This window comes from Triturus cristatus, chromosome 3_1 (genome assembly GCF_964204655.1).
Source record: "Triturus cristatus chromosome 3_1, aTriCri1.1, whole genome shotgun sequence".
Classification (NCBI taxonomy): Eukaryota; Metazoa; Chordata; class Amphibia; order Caudata; family Salamandridae; genus Triturus; species Triturus cristatus.
Window position 1 is genome coordinate 501849615 of NC_140583.1, and position 24232 is coordinate 501873846.

Sequence of the window (24232 nt, forward strand, 5' to 3'; positions counted from 1 at the left end):
TGCCGGTAGCCTGCGCGCCGGGCACTGGTGGAGCAATGTTGACTTCGGCTGGCATTTAACTCAGCAGAAGGAATACTCCTCACTGCATAAAAGATGTTGCCAGGCTCTCGACGTCAGGGCAGTCAATTGGAGAGCGCGCATGTGTGAGGGTCCGTGTGCCCGGGCGAGAACTCAGGCCTTCATAGGTACGCGCGTGCCCGTTCACTTTTCAAGCACTGCACTCGTGCATGTGGCGCGCCACTGCTAGCTCCCGCAAGGTGGATGCCGCCACAAGCACGAGTGTGTGCTTGAAAATTAGCAGTGATGGCTAAAGGCCCTCCTATGCAGCGCATGTGCGCTGCGTAGGCGAGATCTAAAAAATTGTGCGCACCACGGACCCTTTATAAAACAAAAAGCATAGGACCACATGTAACAGGGGCAGTCTCCTGGGCAGGTTTGAAACACAACAAGCATTGGCATAGCCAATAGGTCTCGCTTTTGGGACCTTATAAGTATTTAATAATGCAGCACAATATCCTCGGTGCAACAACATCAACCGTTGCATGGCTAAACACTTATAAGGTCCCAAAGGCAAGACCTGTTGGCTATGCCAGTGCTTGTTTTTTGTTGTGTTTAGGCACAGGGGATTAAGTGATTTGCCCAGAATCACAGGATGTTCTGCGTCATTGCCGAGACTCGAACCCAGTTTCCCTGAATCGAGGTTGACCGCCCTAGCCGTTAGGCCAACTCCTCTCCCAATCTATCTATGGTGAAAGTCAACAGAAGTGGACTGGCCTTGAGGAACAGGGGCGTTTATTCTTTGCGTGACTGACTCTTCACCAGCCCTACCAGTCTTTCAAGCACTGGCCAGCATGCCCTTAAAGAGAGTACTGTGAAGCCAAGGGTGTTTTTTTTTTTTTTTTACCATGCTCGTGAATATAATAGCCTGATCAGTAAAATCCTAAGAGTAAAGCCGGAGACTTTGGGAAAGAATGTGTGGCTGTCCCTCGACCCAGTGGCCTTTATCTTGGCTCTGTTTGCATGTATGAATGCTGAGGGTCTGATCAACTGCAGATGTCAGGAAGTTCTCACCACGCGCCAGCTATGTGCGGATGGGATGGTGTCCGGGGGCCTGGGAAGCAGCTCTGGAAGAGATAGCATTGAGGAGAGGGGCGTGCATGAAGGATAGCATTCCACTTTAAACAAAATAATAACGCTGGGCTAGAACCGCAAAAGGAAACTTCACGGTACATATCTCGCCATTTTCTAGAAACATCCTCAGCGTCTCAGCTGTGAACTGGAATTGTCAGCTTCAAAGACTACTCATCTTATTCACTTTATAAAATAAAAATAAATTACAAATACTCAAAAAAGGGGCGGGGTACGTGCACTTGTGTTGACAGATATGGGACAGAAAGAGCACTTGGCCGATAACTCAAAAATGTTGGCATTTGGGAGTAGTGGGCGGGGGGGAAGGATGACAAATCTTTGTGTGAGGAATGAGATCTGAAAGTAACAGATCCCGAGTTATCTGTTCCATAGCGGGGATACTGGTTTGGAAAGGGCTGGAAGTAAGGAACCTGCTGAGCCTTCACCCCCTCACAGTAAAGCTTCTTCACCTACATCGGTTTCTGTGACACATTTAAAGGAACCTTCTGTGAAGAAAATCTATTGTTTGATGGATCTGTCGTCGAGAATCATCCTGTCGATAACACTCGACGACAGAGAAGGATTCAGCGCATTCATTCTGCTCCTTACCGGTGACAACATCATCATGTGTGACCGCAATGACCAAAATGACTACAACATCTTTGTTGTCAATGAAGACACTGACGGCGACTACATTGTCGTCGACGAGAGCCTCACCGACGGCAAGTACATAGACGGCAACACTGTCGACGCCCTCAGTCCCAGCAAAGACACTCCATCGGGGCCAACTTTGTCGACGGCCATGAGACTATTTTCATATCGGATGATGGAATTCCAAAACCCATTCATCAGGATCCTTTCAATATGTCTTCTTTACCTCCATTGCGCCTTCTAGAGATGCAAGAGTCGGTGATGAGGGTTTATTTGGCCCAGCTGACAGTCTAGCGAATTTCCCAGCTCAACATACTCTGGCTCATTCAGACGCTCCAGAGGTAGTACCCCTTCCGAAAACTCATATACGATCAGAGAATAAGGAATGAAGAACAATAGCTCCCATTACAATACGAAATAAGTTTGTGGATAGTAATGGGGTTCAACAACAAGAAGAAGGTGAGATTCTTTCTGGGTCAGCAAGTGATTACCCAGAATAGGATGAATATATGGCGCCATTATCTGCTTCTTCTTTACCATCTTCTACTTACCTCTCCCGGTCAAACAAACGGAGTGCTTCCTTTATGACTTCAAGGATGCGGCTCAACGTTTCGTATGTTCCATCCCAATAGTGAAGTATAAATGGCAGAAGGGGTTGAAGCTCATGAAGACCCCAGCTTCAGTGGCAGCTGTTGTCCCTAAATGGGAAAGAAGTATAAAGTGCCAGACAACACACCACATGTCTCATCGGTCAGTCTCGCCCTGACTCCGTCATTATGCAGGCAGCCCAACGATGCTCTAAGAACCCCTACACCCCTTACTCTGCCGGTAGACAATTGGACAATATCAGCAGATGCTTCTGTTCTACGGCAGCAACATCTATTAGAGCACCCAATGAGCTGTACATATTGGGGAGATATGACCATCCGATATGGTCTGATATGTGCGCAATTTTGGTAGATCTTCGAGAGGATAAACGAAGGGAGAGTCTTCTTGAGGGTGAGAAATTTTCTCAGAAATTATTGATGCTGCCATGAATATCTCCTCCATGGAGATCCGTCATATGGCGGGGGCCACTGTCCTTCTCCGCCGAAGTTGGCTAAAGACCACTTCGTTCCGCCAAGAATTACAGGCAAAGATTCTTGTCATGTGATTTGATGGCGAAGATCTTTTTGGTAAGTATCTGGATGACATCTTGTAATCCATAAAATCAGACATGGACACGGCACGATCTCAGGACAAATTGCCGCGGTAACGTATCTAGCCGTTTTGCAGAGGCAGAAGTAGAGGGCAGTTTATGTCCAGAGCACCTTACCAACCGAATAGGTACCAACCATATTCTCAACAGGGTACGGTTCGCAATATTTATTTCAACAGCCATACAGAACAGCAGCAGCTTCCTCATACACTCGACCACCCTCATGAGGACGTCCTCCGGCTGGAGGAAAATCACAGGACACCTCCATGCTTCAATGATGCTTCGCAAGCACCAGTCACTTCAGTCCCACCTCAATACTAATTTGGAAATCTTTTCTGACAAATGTGTGTTTGATGTAATTCAACACACTTCACACCTAGGTACTTCTTCAAAAGCCTCCTAATTTTCCACCTCACAGAAAATGTCGTCATCTGCCTCTGCTGAAGCAGGAGATTTGTTTGCTTCTCACCAAGCATGCAATAGATGGGTTGCCGTTGTTTTAATGCAACAGAGGATTCTACTCCAGCATCTTCCTCACCAAAACGAAATCGAGGAAAATGTAGATAGGTGGTGGATTTGAGGCTCTAAACAAATAAATCAAGAAACAACCTTTCCGAATGCTATCCTTACAAGAGATTCTACAAATCTTGAATACAAAGGATTACATGACATCAGTGGATCTACTAGATGCATACTTTCATATCCCCATACACGTAAAGCAGCACAAATGTCTACGGTTGGAGGTCGCAGAGTGGCATTACCAATTCAAAGTGCTTCCTTTTGGGCTACGCTCGGCTCACAGGGTCTTCACGAAATGCATGACCCCAGTGGAGGCCTTCTTGAGGAGAAGTGGATACCAAGTTTTCCCATACCTAGAAAACTGGCTCATAAAGGGTCCCACATTTCCCTTGGAAACATAATCTTCTTGGGCCTGTCCGAGGCTGTTTAGGACTCTAGTCCTCAAGCTGAACAGAGAGAATTCGCCCCTAACTCCATCCAGCTTGACAGTTTTTCTGTGGGCAGTCCTGGATACAACCATTTCCAAGGCTTTTCCAATGGCAGAGAGAATCCATCGCCTCAAGACAAAAACAGCTTCTCTGTCTGGAAGAAATTTCACTTCTGTCCTTAAGTACAAGTCAATGTTGAGAATGATGTCATCTTGCATCCCGTTGATACCAAACTGTCTTTGCATGCAACCGCAAAATCAAGCAGGAACTGTGCCTCCTCATTCTGATAGCTCTAGTTTGGCCAAGGCAGTACTGGTTCACAGAGTTTTTTACTATCAGTGTCCACATAGTCAATTCCAGCCGACAGAGGATCTTCTCTCCATGGACAAGGGCCAGGTAGTCCAGCCACAGATACTTTCGCTCCGCTTATCAGCCTGGCTCCTCACGACAATGAGTTTGGGACGCTAAACTTGCCAGAAGATTGCAAGTCAACTCTACAGCTCCCTCGTGCTGACACCATAAGTAAAAGTTATGCTAGAAAATTGAAAAGGTTTTCATTCATGCGTTGTAATCTGTATCCACTTTCCTGTACTCCAGAGTGGATACTTCCTTATTAGCTGCATCTACCGGAATCAGGATTTGCGGACGCCTCGAAAAAGGTCCATCTGGCTGTTTTTTCCAGATTTTGTAGGCGAACGGAGGAGCTCTCGTTCAACAGGCTAATTAAAGAGTTCATGAGAGGCCTTTTTTTAAATTTACCCTCCTGTGAGTCTTTCCCTGTGGTGCAACAGCTCAATACAGTCTTGTCTCAGCTCATGATAAGTCCTTTCAAACCAAATCCTAAAGCAGAAATGAAATATGTTTCATTGAAGTGGTTTTTCTGTTGACACTTACTTCTGCCAGGAGGATAAGTGAGATTCATTCCTTGACAGTCATATTATGAATTAACTCTAAGTTCATTCCGAAAGTGTCAACTTCGTTTCATCTAAACGAACCTATTGTGTTGCCAACATTCGTCAGTAAACCGTCATCCACAGCAGAGAGGGCCTTACACTCTCTAAATATCAGAAGCTTTCTCAAGTTCTACCTAGATATAACCAAGATATTCAGGAAATCTAATCAATTCCTGATTTTGTTTGATCCACCGGGAAAGGGGCATGCTTAATCACGTTTTTTCATTTGAAAGCAGAAAGACAATTGACTGAAAAAGCGACAGAACATTCTGTGAGAAAGGATGCTGCTACTTCAGCCCAGTTTGCAGGCGTATTGTTGCCAAACATCTGCAGGGCGGTGACATGGGCTAATGCCCACACCTTCACAAAACATTATCATCTGGATTCCTTTAAAAACGGATGTCGCAGTTTGGCAGGCGGTGTTACGTCGCCTGTTTTAGTATGGTACACACATTTTCAGTTATATTTATATATAGTATGTTTATTATGTTTTTTCACATAAATATATTATGATTGTCATGCAAGGCTTGTTACGTTTTCATATGATACATTCATACTGGTGAGGTTAATCTTGGCGTATGTTTTTTCTTTCGTCGTGGGATGGTTTGCCTTACCCACACCTATTTTTAGGTCGAGCGCAGTGCTTGAGCGGTCTGCGAGAAATGCTGTATTCAATCTATGGGCTGTAAGCACGCCCATGTATTGCCGTTGGTTCTTTCTTGTGCCATTCCGAAATGCTGGCTTTCTATTTGTCCATTGCTCTCAATTGTCCCTTCTTTGGGTGCTTGTTTCAGCGGAGGCGTTTTCACTAAGTGATTGTTTTTGTTGACTATAGCATGCTTCCGCCTCACACTGTACACGATGGCCCCTCCTCCCCTCTGGGCATCACAGCCTGTTACAGCCTGAAACTGTCTGTGCGTATTTGAGCCTAGTCGTGGAATTTTGGTTGGCACAGGGATCTTTTTGTTTGGCCATCGCAGCGCACATGGTTAACTTTGATAAAGGCGCTAAAAACAATATGCGCTTACATTATTTTTAGGTCAATTTGATGTAAAATATACCATGCAAAAAATAAAAACTTGTTTTTGTAGGCACGAGAAGAGGCGATGCCAAGACTCGAACCCAGTTCCCCATGTTCAAAGTCGGCATCTCTGTTATGCCACATCCTCTCTACAAAGCAATTGCCTTTTTCTGGTTTTTGTCTCTGTTTCTCCCCCCTCGGTTCAATGGAAGTAGCAGCTTGAGCTTCTGGGCGTCTCCATGGGAACCAGAAAGAGTGTGCATGCCTCCGTCAGGCAAGGGGTCCTATCATCCTCTCCAAACACACCCTGACTAATAAAACAAGTACGCCTTTCTTCTCCATTGATATCACACAGCACCCGCACCCCTCCCACTAAAGAGATTATAAAACAGGAGCAGCCACCCGATGGCGTTTTAGCGCGCGCAATGTAATTTGTTTTATTTATTTATTTAGTTAGCGTACTCCGGTCGGCCGTATGCTGGAGTTTACTACCCCCCACCATCCCCTCCCCCGCCTCGCAGCACTCCCTCCAGTAGCCGCTACTGGCAATAAGTTAGACCCTTTCTACTGTTCCAAAAGCAGATGTACTTGCAGCACATCACACATCTAAAAAATATAATTAACAGTGGGTTAATTAGCTTATTTTTTTAACAGGTGTGTTAAGTCTGAGAAAAATAGCTCATTGAATATCACATGAGTTCCGACAACAGTATCTTAGTGACAGAAGGTCAATTGTGTGAATTTGTATTCTTCATAAAAACATTGATGAATGTGATGTATACCCTGGAGTCCGGTGTGCTCAACCTAACTGAGTTGCATTTAATGGACTTTTATTATTGTACTCCTCCGTATCATCCATCAAATAGATGGATAGTGGCCGGACATTCGATACCATACCAATCGGAACTGGGATGTCAATTTAGAAAAAACATATGATAATTGGCTGGGTTGGGTGCTATTAAAAACAGTCAATGTTTGAGTGTGTACTAATCTGCTGCATGGCTAAACACTAATAAGGTCCCAAAGGCGAGACCTATTGGCACTGCCAATGCTTGTTTACCTCAGCACTGCTTACTAGTCTGATTCAAGCATATAAATCTATGAAAGAAACAATACTGGAGGAGAAACAAGTTACTTACATGTACACTGTAGTTCACCAGTATTGATATCATTCAGAAATTCACAGACAGCCCTCCCTTCTCCCCATTAAGGCACATCACTTTTATACCTCTTCTTTCCTTTATTTACACTCAAACTCAAAATCTGAGGTATGGTGGCTCTGCAGGGAAGGAGTGCTTCGGAGTGTCTACTCTAATTGGTTGAAGTTTAGTTGCATTAAAACAATGTGAGTTGGCTAACAATGTCTATTGTTCTCAATGTGACTCCTATAAGCACTGTTTTTATTACTGTTACCTTGGCACTCCCACCGTGACGTCCGGGAAGATTCAACCATGTAAATCTTTGAAAGATATCAATACTGGAGAACCACAGTGTACAGCGAAGTAACTTATTTCTTCTGTGGCACCTTAATGTATGCAAACAAGAGGCAAAGTAACAGGATAACCCATCTCCCTCTGAGTTTTTCAGGGAGTCCCATTATCATGCCCTTCATTGTTCTGTTCAATCTCTCCACTAAACCATTTGTCTGGGAGTAGTTGGGGGTAGTGAATGTGTAAACTTGTAGCTCACACCACAATTATCCCACATTGCTTTTCGGTATGCAGACATGCAATTGGTCCCTCTATTAGATACCACTTTTTTAAGAAACCTCACTCTGATAAGGAAACCAAGGAGGGTTTTTGCCACTGCAGGGACAGTGACAGTCCTGCAAGGAATTGCCCATGGGTACCTAGTAGCATGGCCCACTACTACTAGAATGAATCTTTCTGCTCCCAGCTGCAGTTTGAGAGTCAATGGGTGTCACTCCCTGCCCTCTCAAACGGAGTCCCAACCACTTTAAGTGGAATTAAAGGAATCCTTTGACTGTCTTCCTGTTTCGCCATGGGCCTGATAGTTGAATCAGGAGGGACAAAACTCCTTCACTTTTTCAGACATCCGGGGCCAATAAGAATGTGCAACCAACTTGTCTCAGATTTTGGTTTGTTCCAGATGTCCAGCTAGGTATCATGTTCTAAGGTCCGAATGAACTCTCTGTACTCTTGGGGGACCACCACTCTCCTGGCTGCCCCTGCTTTGGGGTCTCTGGCTTTAGTGTACAAGAGCCCATCTTCCAAGTAGACCCTCTGGGTACCACTGACATCTCCCTCTTCTTGTCTTGCAGCTTGCTGCCTAAAGTCGTCACGTGTTGGGCATGATTTTTGCCCCTGCACTTATGACCTCTGCCAGGTGAGGCCAGGCCTCTTCATCTGCACTTCCCTCCTCGAGCACCAGGGGCATCTCCCTAAGGAGAACTCTCCCCCTGGTCTTGTGACCTCTTTGAAGCTGACTTAAGACTTCCTGCCCTTTCTCTTCTGCTGGGAGGTTTGTGCTAATATTTTAGGATCCAAACTGCCACGACTCCCTGTTGTGCTTCCTGTGCTGTTGTTGCCACAAGGCAGACCGAGCATTTCTGCATAAGCCTTCCTTTCCACTTTTGCCCAAGCAGAAATTTCCAGATTATTTCCCACTGGGATGGCAGGGGACACACCAGCTTCTTTGGGCCAGTAACTCCTCCCCATTCTAAACTTATGATGGCCAATGAATGGAGCTTTGTCTCATTGTCAGCATTGGTTACCTGGTGACTAACACCAGGTATCATTTGGTCTGGGGATACCAATCTAGCTGCCACCATAGTGACACTGACACCTATATCCTATCGGATCCTCTACTTCAGTCCCATTGATCTTTGGCCTTTGTCTATACTTCTCCATGCCTGGAGGTAAGACATCCAGAGCTTCAATATCCACCCGACCTGGGAAAACTAAAGTAGCCTATGTGTAACCTCTGGCTTCTCCGGAGTACACTTTCACTTCGCCCTACCCCAACTCCTATGCTAGACAATCCTTTGGATTGTCCACTACTGGGGATCTTTTTGGAGCATGCTGTATCTCCTCCTTTATGTCCTGGTTGATGACAGTCATGGCAGATCCCAGAAGCCTTTGTAGAGTCCTCATTCGTACCCTAATAACCCCTACCTTTGGACTGGGAAGAGTCTCTGGGCACACCCTCCTTAAAATAACTTTTGGGCCTTTTGAGAACTCCTTTTTATCCTTGTTGTTGCTTACATCGTTCTCCTGCTGGGAAGTCTGAGCACTCTTTTTCTGGTCACTCCCACCATGGGTCTTTCTGGCCACCCTGGTTCTGACTAGGGGTGGGCGGAATTTGCGAAATTCACTTTCGCAAATTATCGCGAAAATGTTAAAAATCTCCGCAAACACGCGGAAATATCGTGAAGATGCGGAAGTTTTTTTCCCGCCCGTTCGCGGTATTTTCTGCGTGGTCGCGGCTCGCCAACTTACCCATGCGGTTGCTCGCGGGCGCGGCCATCTTGTTTTCACTTGTCTCGCGGTGCATGATCGCGAGAAGAAAGACGTGATCGCGCGACGCATGACGTTACTGCGGGCGCGAACTGTCGCGAGACAGCGCAAATGGCTACCAACAATCCAACATCTCGTGGAGAACGCGGCCGGATCGGGAAAACTTGTCGGCGAACGCGGGGATTCAGGTAAGGCGATCGCGCGCACGCGAGAATGTATTATTTTACAGCGCGAGCAAGAAACAAATTATCGCTAAGCTGCGGAATGCGGAAATTTTGACATTCTCGCACTTTCCGCGGACCGCGAAAATGCCAAATTATCGCAATTTCCACGAACGGAACGGAATTTTGGCCCAGGCCTAGTTCTGACCCATGTGTCAGCTTTCATCCCCAGTTCTCTGGGAGAAGACAACTTGGAATCCACCAAATACTGATGCAGTTTCTCTGTGGCACTATTAACCTCTTGAGTGCCCATGACGAGATGGTCTCGTCATGGGCTGCGGTTGCGCTGTGCCCATGACGAGACTATCACGTCATGAGCCCCGCCCGCTAATGAAACGCCCGGCACAGGGCGTGGAAAGGGCGGGGCACTCAAGGGGTTAATTAAAATGTGCTCTTTCATAATAAAATTATATAGCCCATCGTAAGTGTTCGTCTCATTGTCTTTTATCTATCCTTCTAGTGCTTTGACTAAAGAGTCTATGAAATCCACCTATGTCTGGTTTCCCTTAACTTCACTCTGTTCTGTTTTGTGGTGAGTCCAAAACCTTCTATCAAGGTCTCCCTCATATGCTGATAGGACTCCGCCACATCCTCTTTAAGGGTCAGACAGCTATCTCTGCTCTTGACAGAGAATAACTCTCACAATAGAGAGCCCCAGTGCTGGTGACCTGTCCTCATTTTGCAGACCCTCACAAAGGCTGCAAACCTTTTATCAATGTCATCACCATCACTAAACTTTGGGACAATCCCTATGGAGTTCTTACGGTCAAAAGTTTTCTCTTTTTTCCTATTAAAATTACTGCCACAACTTTCTTTAAGGGCTAGTCTGCTGTCCTCAAGTTCAATCTTTTTACTCCTCTAGTGAGAGGAGAACAAGCTCTTCCTCAAGATTCACTACCACCTTACCAGGAGAGGGTCTGCTAGAGTGACTTCTCTCACTTCCTGCTGGTGAAGGGGGTCTGAGAAAGGGTGGAGATGTTTGGTCTTCACCTGCTTCCCATTATCTTCTAGTTGGGCTGTGGCATCATCCTCACCCACTTCAGGGTCTTCTTCTGAGGAATGGCCCTCCTTCTCTAGCTTTTCTTTCTCCTAGGAGCTGAGGGCTTTTTCCAGGACCTCCCTTTTTGCTGTTACTCTATAGATCACCAATCGGGGTCACGGACCCACGCCCAAACCTAGACACAAACTAGACCCCATTTTTACCTCTAGCAACAGAATCAAATTCAGCCACACCACAGAACTCACCTGGACTGACCACACTATTGTGCACTTCACCATCACCAACGTACAGCACACCACCACCAAGTATCATCCCCCCCACTGCAGCTGGAGCAAGGTCTCCGAAACTCAGTGGTCACCGGTAACAGACATCAACCAGGCTGTCTAGAACTTTGCCGTCTGGATCATCAACTGCGCCGACAGTCACCCCATTGAAACCCACCAATCTTACAAGACCTCCAAACATGCCAGCTGGTACACCCCAGAAACTCAGGACCACCAAGCGCAACTGCTACCAACTGGAGAACAAATGGTGTGCCACTAAATACCCAGCCGACAGAGTAGCCCACAAAACAGCCCTCCGCAATTATCACAGGCACATCAAGGAAGCCAAGAAAGCAGCCATCACCACCCGCATCGACTCCGCGGCCAACCAATCTAAGGAACTCTTCAAAATAGTCAAAGAATTCTCTTACCCAACTGCCATATAGAACACCGTCCACCTCTCCCAATAACACTCTGACACCTTTTCAGACTACACCCACAGCAAGATCACCAGCATCTACAATAATTTCAACCTCCAACCCGCAGCTTTCAACCCCAACGACCTCAACCATCGCGAACATCAGCCAAACCATCCCCGTCTGGTCTCCACTCACCGCCCTGACCATTTCAGCCATCATGTCTTTATATCCATTCCGGGTCACCCACCGACCCCTGCCACCACCTCCTCTACGGACCCAATCAGCACTTAACTCACCAGCATCCTCAACACCTCCATTGTCACTGCAAACTTCCCAGACAGATGGAAACATGCCGATGTCGGACCCCTCCTAAAGAAAGCATCCGCCGACACCGGCGATCTCTAAAATTATCGTCTGATCTCCCTGCTCCCCTACCCAGCCAAAGTATTTGAGAAAGCCATCAACCAGCAGCTCACCAAATTCCTGGAACACCACCACCTACTGGATGCCTAACAGTCAGGATTCCGGGCAAACCACAGCACTGAGACTGTGCTGATTGCTGTCACCGATGACATAAAATCCCTCCTGGAGAGCAGAGAAATGGTGGCTCTGATCCTCCTCGGCCTCTCCACGGCGTTCTACACCGTCTCCCACTACACCCTCATCAACAGACTCCACAACATAGGCATACAGCAAAACTCCCTCAAGTGGATTGCATCCTTCCTCGAAAGGACGCACACATAGCATCAAATTGCCTCCCTTCACCTCCGCAACCAAAGACATATGCCTTTGGAATCCCACGGACTCAACAATCTCCTACCGCAAACACTCAACTGATTCTTTCACTCACCGAGGACCCCTCCAGCACCAAAACCAACTTCTGCAAAGCCATGACCAACGTAGCCAGATGTATGAGAGACAACTGCCTCCAACTCAACTCTGACAAAACTGAAGTACTGATCTTCGGGAAGAATACCTCTGCATCAGACCACAGCTGGTGGCCTGCAGAACTCAGACCCAAACTGATTAACCATGCACACAACTTCGGCATCATCCTCAACAGTCAACTGATCATGAAATGACAAGGCAAAACAGTCGCCTCCTCCTGCTTCCACATACTTCACATGCTCTGCAGAATTTTCAGATGGAGTCCAGCCAACACCAGAAAGACAGTCACTTAGGCCCTCGTCACCAGCCGCCTCGATTAAAGCAACGCCCTCTTTCCTGGTATTGCCACCCAGCCCCTCTGAAGACTCCAGACCATACAGAAAGCTGCCGCCAGACTCATCTTGGACCTCCCCAAACAACCCCACATTCCCCCGCCCCCCAACCTGAGCGACCTCCACTGGTTTCCCATCCAGAAGAGATGCCGATTCAAGATCCTCACACACATCTACATAGCCCGCCACAACCTAGGACATGTCTACATCAACCATCGACTGAGCTTTCACTTATCCTTCAGACACCTGCGCTCCTCCTCACTCGCCCTCACAGAGCCCTGCATCCGTGGCCGCTCCTTTTCCCACATCACTGCCAAGACTGGAACAACCTTCCCCTCAACTCCGTACAGCTCCCTCGCTAGCAGACTTCAGAAAGAGGCTCTAGACATGGCTCTTCGACACAGGCACAGCGAGCAGATATGCCCACGGGTGACAGTGTGCACTTTACAAATGCTTGATTGATTGATTGATAATGCCTCTAGCTTTGCACAAAACTCTTAGATCACTGATCTTCAGAGTTGGGATGACAGACAGGTCGAGATTCTTGTCAGCCTTCATTGTGCCTAACCTTTTACTTGAAAGTTGGGACCTTTTTAAAACTTTACAAAAACTTTGAAACTTTTTCCTGACTTTCTAAGTCTTTTACTTTACTTTGGAATGGGGGTCTACACAGGGCCCAAAAAATTCCAATTACACATTTATCAAAGAAATCTGAAAAAAAATTGTCGATTTTGTATGCAAAAATCACTTATGACCAAGTGGTACTACAAAACACAAGTTCAGGATCCCACCGCTGTAACACCAATGTAGGAGTTGAGCATTATGCAGTGAGACTGGTTAGGTATCGCTATGCAATTCTCTCACAATACCCCAAAATAGGTCCTTTGGATTCTCAGAAATAAATCCCTAGCTCAGTCAGAGCACTCAGGCTTTAGTAGAGGAACATGTGTTAAGCATTTCGGAGTACTAACATGTACAATATGTAATTGACACGACTCGAAAAAAATCCGACACCAATTTATAAAAATAAAGAAGATTTGTATATAAATGTATACACATAAACTAATACAATTGGATGAGTATAACCAGGGTTATGGATTTTAGAAGAAAACATAAATCAATAAATCAGTGAATTCACTACTGCAAACTTTCAAATTGCGGTCAATGGTGGAAAAAAGCACTAGTGGCAATCGGTCACTTATAGGTCGAGTTGTGTGGAACCCACTGGGGGTTAAGATCATGCGGGTCCTAGGACCAGGCCACAACAGCCAGTGCAATTTTACCTGACTCATAGGGCCCGGGTGCAGAGTTGTCCTGGCTCGTCGTGGTGCTAAAGCAGGAGCCACGGAGGAGCTAGTTTTACCGCTCAGACGGTGCTAGTAAGGAAACGGATGTAGAAAGTCGACAAGTCGATAACTGGGCCACTGATTTAACAAGTTGAAGATGTGTGATTCCCTCGAGGCACACCGTCGAACAAAGGTAGTGGTAGCCGGACTTGCCACCAACAAGCCTTGGCACCGGCAGTCTGAACTTGCAGTTATTTCAATGTCATGGAGTTTGGAGGAAAACAGTAGCCACCTGAAACTTGCTGGAGGTCAGAACTACGTTTCCCACAGTGCACTGGGCCATTTACTTTTGGGTCATCCATCGTCGGGCCAGATTAGACTAGTGCCTCTAGTACAAGGGAGTTTAATTGACTTTGCCCCACAAAGTGGTCCCTTTTTTCTTGGGGAACCGGTCTTTGGTCCTGGATGAGTCACAATCGTGCAGTTGCAGGGTGTTTGTCACAGGTGCAGAGTACCGTGCCTTGATTTTGTGCAGGTCCTAAGTTGCACCCTCAGGTCTCTTCTTTGTCCTTGGTTGTAAGTCGAATCAGATCGGAAGTTCTGGTGCCTTAAATCCTAGAATTAGGCACTGCGGGTGCAAGTAGCCAATGGGCTACTAGCCCCAGCAGCTAATCCGCCCCTGAGGTGAATACCCCCAGGGGGGCGGTGGGGTGCCACCTGGGTTACCTAGAACCCTGTATTCTGCCACTTTTAAAAATGGCATAAACCTTCCTTGGCTGTACAGACCAGGTAGCCCACCCTAGGAGTGTGGATAGCCTTCCGAGTGTATACACCTCCCGACTACATGATTTTCTCACCTGCCCATGAGCAAATGTGCCTGGGGGTAGGGAAATGACTGTTTCCGCCTTTGGGAGGTAGCCTGGATGCATATCAGAGGCAGTGTAAGCTTTGACGCTCTCCGCCTTGATGTGCCACAATACTAGCCATCCTGTTAGGAAGGGAGGTGTCACCTCCTTCCAGCCAGTCCTTTGTTTCTGACTCCTGGAAGTGTTCACGCCTCCTGGAAGGGAGTCAGATTCTTGTCTTGGCTGCAGCAGCTGCAGGCTGTCAGCCAGGGTACAGGAAGGGCTATGGCAACCAGATGGGCAGCCTCTAAGGTAGCCACGTGGGTGCATGTCACATCAAATCCGGCATGTGAAATATGTCAGGTTTGAGGAGACAAGTTGTTTGATACCAAGCATGACTATTTTCAGTGGGACCATAATGGAACTGGCAACCTCAGGGCTGTCCGGGTGCCAGCCCATTTGATCCTATTGCGCCTTGAACTCTTATAGTGGCTCTTAATGGAAAGAGACCTATAGGCTAGCACTTATATATCCTCACCTACAGTATAATGGACCCTGCCTCCTGGGCACATGCGGCCTACCTTAGGAATGACTGGCTTAAATTAAAAATAGTGCGTTGACCGTGCCACACATGGTGGGGGGAAATGTCAAGTTAGAGCAGTTTGCACTGCTGCTGTCTACGATGGCAGTACAGTTGTCATCTTTTTACTTGGGGAACTCAGGATAGTACAATCAGTTATCCAGTATTGGGGTATCTTTCATAGATTCACATGCTTTAATCATTCCCCATTGTTGAAGTGGGGTCCCAAAGTAATATAAATAAAGCAGTAATTAAAGAACTCCCATAGGCTATCCTGGAAGCGACCATGCATTTAATAGCATATCTTCCTCCTTTTCTACAAAAGGACCAAACTTAAATACAACCAATCAGTAACCAGTACCCTCTAGAACCTTGCCAAGAGAGGCTGAATCCCTCAGATTTTCCTGCACAAGTGTGGATAGTAATACTGGAGTGTAAGGTGAGCCTCTCCCGGAAGGAGGGTGGGTTGCATGTGAATCTATGAAAGATACCAATACTGGATAACTGCAGTTACAGGTAAGTAACTTATTTCTTATCCAGTATTGGGGTATCTTTCATAGATTCACAAGCTTGAATCAGAATAGCAAGCAGTAATGTAAAATAAGTAAGCACCCTTAGTGGATGGCGGGTAGTGCCAATAATATTTCAAAATATATTCACAAAAGGAGTGTCTTGTGAAAGTGTTGGTGTAAAAATAAATGCATAAAAAGGCGTTGATGTGAAATAAACATCTTTTTCAGCTTAAACAAGTATACCGACTTTTATAAGCAATTTAGATACATTTTTAAATACACATCAATACTGACAACAGAAAATAAATCCTCAAATTAAAGAGGCTTACCTTACTGAAATAAATGACATAGTACTACCTGTCCCACGGCTGCATCAGCAAGCTGTGTTGACTCCAGGCAGTAGTGCTGCGTGAACATATGCGTTGTTTTCCACGTCACAGTTTTGCAGATTTCTTCCAGTGGAACCCCAGCGAACATTGCAGCCGATGTAGAGACTGCTCTTGTGGAGTGCGCTTTCACTGCCCTTGTCTTATCATGGCAAAACTGAATTGTGACTGCTATCCATCTTGCGATGGTAGCTTTAGAAACTGAAGTGCCCTGACGACCTTGTCCATAGGCTACGAACAATTTATCTGTTTTGCAGATAGACTTAGGCTTTTACAGGTAGAATTTAAGACCTCTCTTGATGTCTAGAGTGTGTAGTGTTCGTTCCGCAGGTGTAGAAGGATCTGGGAAGAAAGTCCTGAGAAGACAGGTTTGTTTAAGTGGAACTGCAAAGGAACCTTAGCGATCAATTTGGAATTCGTCCTGAGGATAACCATTTAATCTGTAAAATGAAGGAAAGGATGTTTTATGGTGAAAGCTTGTATTTCGCTAACCCTTCTAGTTAATGTTAGGGCGAGCGAGAGAGCTACTTTCCACATCAGGTACTTGATGTTCGGTCCTATGGATGGGCTCAAAGAGTTGCTTCATCCATTGCGATAGGACTACATTTAAGTGCCACTCAGGGGGTGGTGCTTGAACAGGTGGATAAGTACGTAAAAGGCCTTTCATAAATTGCTGCACAACTCTGATAGAGCAGAGAGATTGACATTTTGGGGAGCGTCTATATCGAGAGATAGCAGCGAGATGAAACCTAATTGAAGAGTATAACAGCCCAGATTTAGCCAAAGACCGTGATTATGGTACGATTTGTTCTAGAGCAGAGAGGTACGGATGTACTTTGCTTTGCAGACACCAAAGGCAGAACCGTTTCATTTTAGTTTGTATGTCTTGTTGGTGCTGTCCACACGAGATCTGGCGATAATGTCTTTACACTCTTGCACAATAGTCAAATCCTTGAATTCAAAGAATTCAGGAGCCACGCATGCAATCAAAGAGATGCTGGCTCCAGGTGACACATCTGACCTTGGTTCCTGGTCAAAAGGGTTGGTGTCAGTAGCAGACGGATGGGCTGGGATTCCGAGAGGAGGAGGAGCTCCGTGAACCAGTGCTGCCTGGGTCATCTGGGGCTATCAAAAGAAGACGGCGGCAGTGTTTCATTTTTGTCAGGACCTTGGGTATCAGTGGAAAGGGAGGAAAGGCGTAAGCATATATTCCTGACCAACGCATTGAAAGGGCATTCCCCCGAAAGTTGGGGAGAGGTAATGTGCTTGCAAAGAACCGGCATTTGCAGTTGGTGTGGTTCGCAAACAGGTCGAGCGTTGGTTTCTCCCAATGTGAAAAATCCTGTCCAGTTGGTCTTGTTCGAGCTCCGACTCGTGCCAGTTGTCTTTAGTCCTTCAGTGAAAAGCTATCTCTGGTTTGGGCCAAGCTACCATTATAATCCAAACCCATTCTTCAATGTTTATTACAATCGAATTCAGTGATGAAGTTAGATCTTTAATGAATATTCAGGAAAAGTGACTTTTAAAAAGTTAGACTTTGATTGTCTGAACCTGCAGTAGGCTAATTAGCATTAGCCTGCCAGCAGCTTGCCTATCAGTGCTTCTTCTTAATGACATATGAAAACTGTTCCCAGTACAAAAATAAGGTCTTAAGCCTTTTGGCAGGAAGACTGGGGTGTGAGGAAGGTGATACTATCAACGCAGGAAGGACAACTGGGTTGGGTTCAGGGATTTTATTGGCTTAAAAGTACCAGGATGAGGCCTGCTCATTCATAGTTAAGTGTGAAGGGGAAACCGGAGAAAAAGAAGCATTTTGTCAATTGGGTTCTCTATATCTAGTTGAGCATAAGCCCAGTGGGAGGGTGAGCTGGTTCCAGAACCAGTTTGGAGTAGCTGAGGAGGAGAGGCCTGCTCATTTCCCTAAACACACCTCTGGTCAGCTCACAAGCCACCTTGAAGGGCATAAAGGCTGTGCCATCTTAGATTTATCTTAGAGTAGTGAACTAAGGGATAGTTTGTATTAAGGCAAACAGGATGTGCTGCAAAAGTGGGAAGATTTGCCCTTGGGAACTTTTTCTAATTGGCCAGTAAATCCTACAAATGTGGCACCTCACCCACAGTACATAAGAACACTCTCTGGACATGCAGTAGAACCGAGTAGGACTGTACCTGCTGTTTGAGACTTGTGTGGAAAGCTGAAGGGCTGGACCTGTTCCCACTAGTACCTTGGACTCCAAGGGTCAGTTGGCTAACCTCCTGTGCGGTGATAGGGACACAAAAAGCTGCAAGAGGCCTCTTCCTGAAGGGCCCAGCTGGCCAGAAGCATGGACCCTGTGGTAGCCTCTGCTGCAGTGAGTCCAAGCCCGTAAGTGCCTCTCACGAAAAGTATCTACCGGACATAAGGACTACAGTGGCTGCGAAATTTTAATTTCTCATGCTCCTATCTTTTTCCGCCAAAACTAACAGCAGCTTCAGCTGGACTTTGTCCAATGGCTATATGGCTTTGAGCAAACTTTGGCAGATACAGCCTGACATCTTGCCCCACTGGAGGATTGTGACTAGGAGAACCTTCTTGGTGTTTCCAACCTGCTCTCTGTCGCAGTCGTCCTGAAATGTCACCAAGGTCCCGGGCAACTGTGACTATTCATTGATGTTTTACTTTTTTCTTGGAGCTTTTTACCTTAAATCTTAAATTGCCCTGATATGTTTGTGTACTTATTCCTTATGTTGGATTCACATCCACCACAATGAACATCCCACTTTCCTAAAGTTAAGATTTGGATGACATTCCAGCACCTGGGAGCTGCAGGGCTCGTTCTACAAGTTGTACTGCAACTACTCTTTCACACGTTGTTCCGAATCAGAACAGATGTAATGCAGTAATTTGGTCATCTGCCTAGGCATTTTCTGAACATTTTTGCATTACGTACAGAAAAAAGATAACATTCTTATTTTGAAAGAGTTGCCCTTCATTCTTGATGAGTGAACGTCTTGACCCTGCGCCCGTGAAGTTGTTTTAGGGGTTCACTTAAGGAATCTGCAGAAGCAAATATTCACAATAAAATATTTCTCCTCTTCTGTAGCGTGCTTTCTGATGGATAACAGAGCTCCCACATGTTCCTTACGACCAAACCCCATCGCCACCTGAGAGTTTTTGATATCTCTGATATCTTTTTCCCCATTTGTTTTGGCTTCATATGTGATACCTAACTTCTCTCTGGAGACTCTGAAAGCATTGATGGGACTGACATCACCAAGGCTCGTGCTCCTTATATTCAGTGATCACATTACTCCTAGTGCCTCCTTGTGACCCCAGCCAGGATGTCATTGGGTGAAACCTGGCACCAGTGACGAAGAACCAGTTTCAAATTTCCATATTCTGTCTAACACCTGGAGCTGTTGTTCACTTAAGGAAATCTGTGGAGCTCTGATATCCATCGGAAAGAACGTTAACAAAACTTAGTACCTTGTTATTCCACTCACTCAGTTTTTATTTAATTGGAATGTTTGTTTTATCCTACCATTTTTGAGAGAATCTGCTTTTCCGTTGGCTTCATGTTATATGTACGATGTTACGCTTCAGTAAGCCCAAAGTAAACAGAAAAACAGTATCCCTGTAAAAATGTAATTGAACACAACATTAGTTTTCAAAGTCAAAACTTGAAGTGGGGTCTACTGATGATCTTAGCTAAGTAGCGCTGGAATCTTCTTTCATCTTAACAAATCCCTTTCTCTCCCATTTATTAGGAAGACAGGCTACCATCATCAGAGACTGCACTGATTTTACACCGGAAAGGATTTGACTGTGGGCTTGAAGCCAAAAATTTAGGTTTTAACTGCACCACAAGCCAAGGGCAGGTAATCGTAACGCTATGGTACCTCATAACTGTGTGATCATTTAAGTCGCTGTACCGGATTTCCAATATCAACAATATTTTGCCTGCGTCATGCTTGACACACCCGAATAAGATAGCTTGCGAATCATGTCCCTGCAGCACCCCTCTTGAAAAGGGTACTTTTAATCATGTTTGTGCATAACGTTAATATATGCAGTGCAGTTCTTTTTACTGGGCAGTATTACGTTCCTCAGTTGCTTCCCTTCTTCATGTGTTAATTTCTAAGACACCATTGGGGACCCCAAAAATCTGAAGCATGAGAACTGAAACAATGGGAAGATATAAAGGCTATTCCTATTTCCTTCTTTTCACTACCTGCATGCTCTTTCTCTCCCACCTCCTACACTCTGCACATTTGTACAATAATTAACAAATATATTTTCCTTTCGTATTACAAAGAATACCAATTTGTGAGCGCAATGTGGTGCCATTTTAAAAAACTACTTTTTCAGAGGAACATTACCAGAAAAATGGTTACAAAAATATTTCAGCATATGATGGCTACCATTTTAATTGATTCATGGTTTTAGTTTTCAAGTACTAAAGTGGTCTGAGGAGTTGGAATGTTTTTTCCGTGAAACATTAATCTGTAGACTTCTCTTTTCACATACATATTTGAGTTTTTTATTCTTTTTTGCACAGCTTAACATCGCAAGTCTGTTCCAGTCCCTAGACGTGGTGTCGATGCAGCCCACCTCCTTGACTCTGATGTACCCGCTGGCACCATTGTCTAACGGCAGCATACCCATTCTGTACTTAGAGCCAATGGAGATCTCCACCTTTCGCATCCGTTTCGGCTAATTTTGCTAAAAACCAAAGGAACTGATCTCACTCTGAGGCATTGAATGTGTGATGATTCTCCAGTGAGCTCATGTTCGTTTTAGCACCTACAAACTCTTTGCAAGCAGTGCTTTCAGAGAAAGAACAATGAAGAAGTGGCCTCTAACTTAACTCTGGGAGATCTCTTTCATCCTCTGATTTTTAACAACTTTGAACAGAGCTCTGCAAATTAATTTATATACTCTGTTGGTTCATGAAAATGTTTATTTATTTATTTTATATCCTATTTGAATTGAATCACTGTCAAACAGATTACCGATTCGACTAGCTCGTTCTTACTGAAGACTGCTTCTATCATCACCCCACCCCAGTGGGGATATGCAAAGATCGACTTTATGGGAAGGATTTTAGTTGATTCTTTCAGATGAAGAGATCTGAATTTCATAAAAATGGATGCTGCAAGGTTTTCAAGTTAACTTGTCAACTTGTTATCAACCCTCTGCCATTTCAATGTATGCAGCTACAGATCCTGCAACAAGTCTTAGTTGTTAGTGAAATTCAGGAGAGTTGCTGTAATTACTATATTACCAGCAGTTTGCAGGTCGTTGCTTGCACTACACAGCTCCAGGATTGACCATGCTAATTTGATTAGTTTGTCTTTCAAGATCTTAGAGAAATTTGCGTCATTGGGGTGTGAAATGCTGTGAACCCTTACAACTCAGTGTTCTTGGTGGGCTAATCTCCACATGTACAAACTCTCATCTATACCGGTTTGATTTTGCATGTGTTTCTTGTCGTCCTTACCACCGTTGGTGTGCTCCTCTAAACATGGTGGTCCATCAACAACTACAGTACCCAGAGTTGTGTACTGTTTCTACAGATACCGTCTTCTTCGATTCAAACTGGATTGCTTATTGTAACAATAGGACGAAAAGTGCAGTTTTATATTTCAAATGTATCCTTTTTGTACAATTGTGTGGTTGATTTTTATGACAACAGTAGTTAAGTATATTCGCAATGCAAGGCACTCCCTTCTCCTGCCAAAATTCCCTTTGATGTTGTAGCCCCATTTATTTTGCAGTATTGAAATTAGGACTGTTTAGGAAATACAGTGTTATTATTCACAACATAAACATTCATCTACTGTGATTTCTGCTAGGATACATATTGACTACTAATCAAATTTATACCAGAAGCCAATGGAGCTCATTCATGAGCATTCACCATTGATGACTGTATCTGTGCATTTCTTATCCAGAATATCACATCATGCATTCAGACTGAGAAATTCAGTGTCAGGATGTCATTGCAATGCTGATGTATCGAATGTTTCACTGTTTCCATACATGAGGATATTTCTTGACTAATTGTTTGGTTTCACTAATAGAAGCTGTATACCGTTTGGTACCAGTGGATCCTATGATGCTTTTTTGTATAGTTTGTGCACACAATGCACAAACGCACTTCATCAGTGCTGGCATAGAATTCCACAGAGTCACAGGATGGTCAAATTCCACGAGGACCTTCACACAAGTTGAGAGAATCGCACTTTAGGGAAACCGTAATTGCTCTTTTTTCCCCCTGATGAACTGCTGGTCACATTTTGGTGCATTTTTAATATAGTGTGTATATCTTTACAGTTGTGATTTATTACGCAATTGATCCATAAGATACCAGAGCAGTAAAACGGTTGTCAAATGTTGTTAATGATGTTATTGTTCTGCATCATGCTCTATGCTGTTTCTTGACTACAAATTGGACTCTCCTTTTAAGCTTCACCATAGAGGCAGGGGGTGCTCTATAAATGAGTGTACTCTTGTTCCCCGAGTGTGTCACAGTGCATTTGGTCCTGGCTAGAGGTGGATTATTGAACAGTGCAAAACTGAGTTCTATCAAGAAAAGGAAGGAGACTTCACAACATGTCTCCCAACAAAATAAGCTATATTCTCATAGGTGCTGGAACTGCCTCCCTTTATTACAGTACCCACAGTTCCTTCCCGCCCCCATGTTGTGGATTTGACTCCACAACAGGAGGCTGAGCTGTAAATAAGGCAGATAACTGTAGCGGGAGAAGTGATACAGGTACTATGAACATTTACAGCGTTTTCCTGTACTCCACGTTTGTCCCTTGTCTTTGTATGTTTGTATTCCTTTCTAAGGACTGAATGCTATCATCCTACTGGATCAAAATCATAATGTAATAGGGCAGGATCAGTGGAGACCTTGTCGGCAGCAAACACAGCCCTTTGTTGACCGTTGTTACAGATTGTCAGTCTACCTGGTCCCCATGTAATTTCTATTCTCGGCTACGCCAGTCTTTGGCCGATTATCATTTTAACCCATTCTCTGGCTAAAGTTGATTTATTAAATATGATGGCCACTCTTGCTACTACACTGTCCACCTAGAATAATATGTCTGTTGGTCAAAACACTGCCGAGGGGAGTGGTAAGTCATACACTGGTTTCAAATAATTTGTATCTGAACATTTTGTAAAAAAATATATATAAAAATAAAAAATAAAGAACATTTTGAAAGTGATTTTCCCTAACGGACTCATTTTTAAATGCATAGCATGTGCTTCAATTATGCACATAAATATGTTTTAATCAATCTATCCAGATTATTACATTAAAGTTTGAAACTCTATTTTTTAACTCTTTATTTGTATTGTGTTACAGTATATTAAATCTGATATGTGGCGCACAAACATATGGCTTGTATCAATCACACAATTTGTATTGTGTTACATTATATTAAATCTGATATGTGGCGCACAAACCTATGGATTGTATCAATCACACGAAGAGTATAAAAGACAGTAGGGGAAAAGGCTGCAAAGACGGAAGAGACCAAAATATATTTGTTGGTTGGGTTAAGTGTAACTAACCAGAAGAGTAAACATCTATGGCAACGGAAAAAACAGACTAGCAGTAACTTTATCAGATATTGCATTCATTGTTTCTGACTAATGTATTTGAAGTGGGAGGGTGCATAAGGGAACAGAAAACAAGTTCAATAAAAGCATACAGCCAAATAGCCTGAGATATCTCCATCATTTACTAGCTGTATTTGGCAAACCCAGTCTGATTTTGAGCATATTCAAAATATGAGTCAACTGTACTTAACGTGTTTTAGTGAAGAAATATTAGCTCTTAATTCAGAATTTCTAATTGAATTTTAGTATTCAATGGGTGGCAGTGTAAAGATGTTGGTAAGACAAGATTTCAGTAATGTGTTAATATTCTTAAAAGAGTGAAGGTGTTTGAAATTATCCTTTGCTGTATAATAATCAGTATTCGTTGTAGAAAACATTTAGCAACAAACACACAGTATGAAAAACCGTGGACAATAGAGAATGCATTATTCATACGATGTTCCAACACACTCTAATCGGTGGGCGTTACAGTATTTTATTTAGAAAGTCAATCAAATTGCTTCCACGATGATTA

At 44.5% G+C, this 24232-nt stretch overlaps 1 protein-coding gene across 6 annotated transcripts in view; it reads left to right on the top strand.

Annotated features, from left to right (window-relative positions):
- Nucleotides 1-23321, top strand: part of MAN2A2 (mannosidase alpha class 2A member 2) — a 658091-nt gene extending 634770 nt beyond the window's left edge. For all 6 annotated transcript variants that reach the window (XM_085644368.1, XM_085644371.1, XM_085644369.1 and 3 more), the window contains 2 exons: nucleotides 19854-19964; nucleotides 20645-23321. In XM_085644368.1, the coding sequence (XP_085500494.1) occupies nucleotides 19854-19964; nucleotides 20645-20803 (270 nt within the window). In that variant the 3' untranslated portion in view covers nucleotides 20804-23321. The remainder of the gene's footprint in view (nucleotides 1-19853; nucleotides 19965-20644) is intronic.
- Nucleotides 23322-24232: the final 911 nt, after the last annotated feature.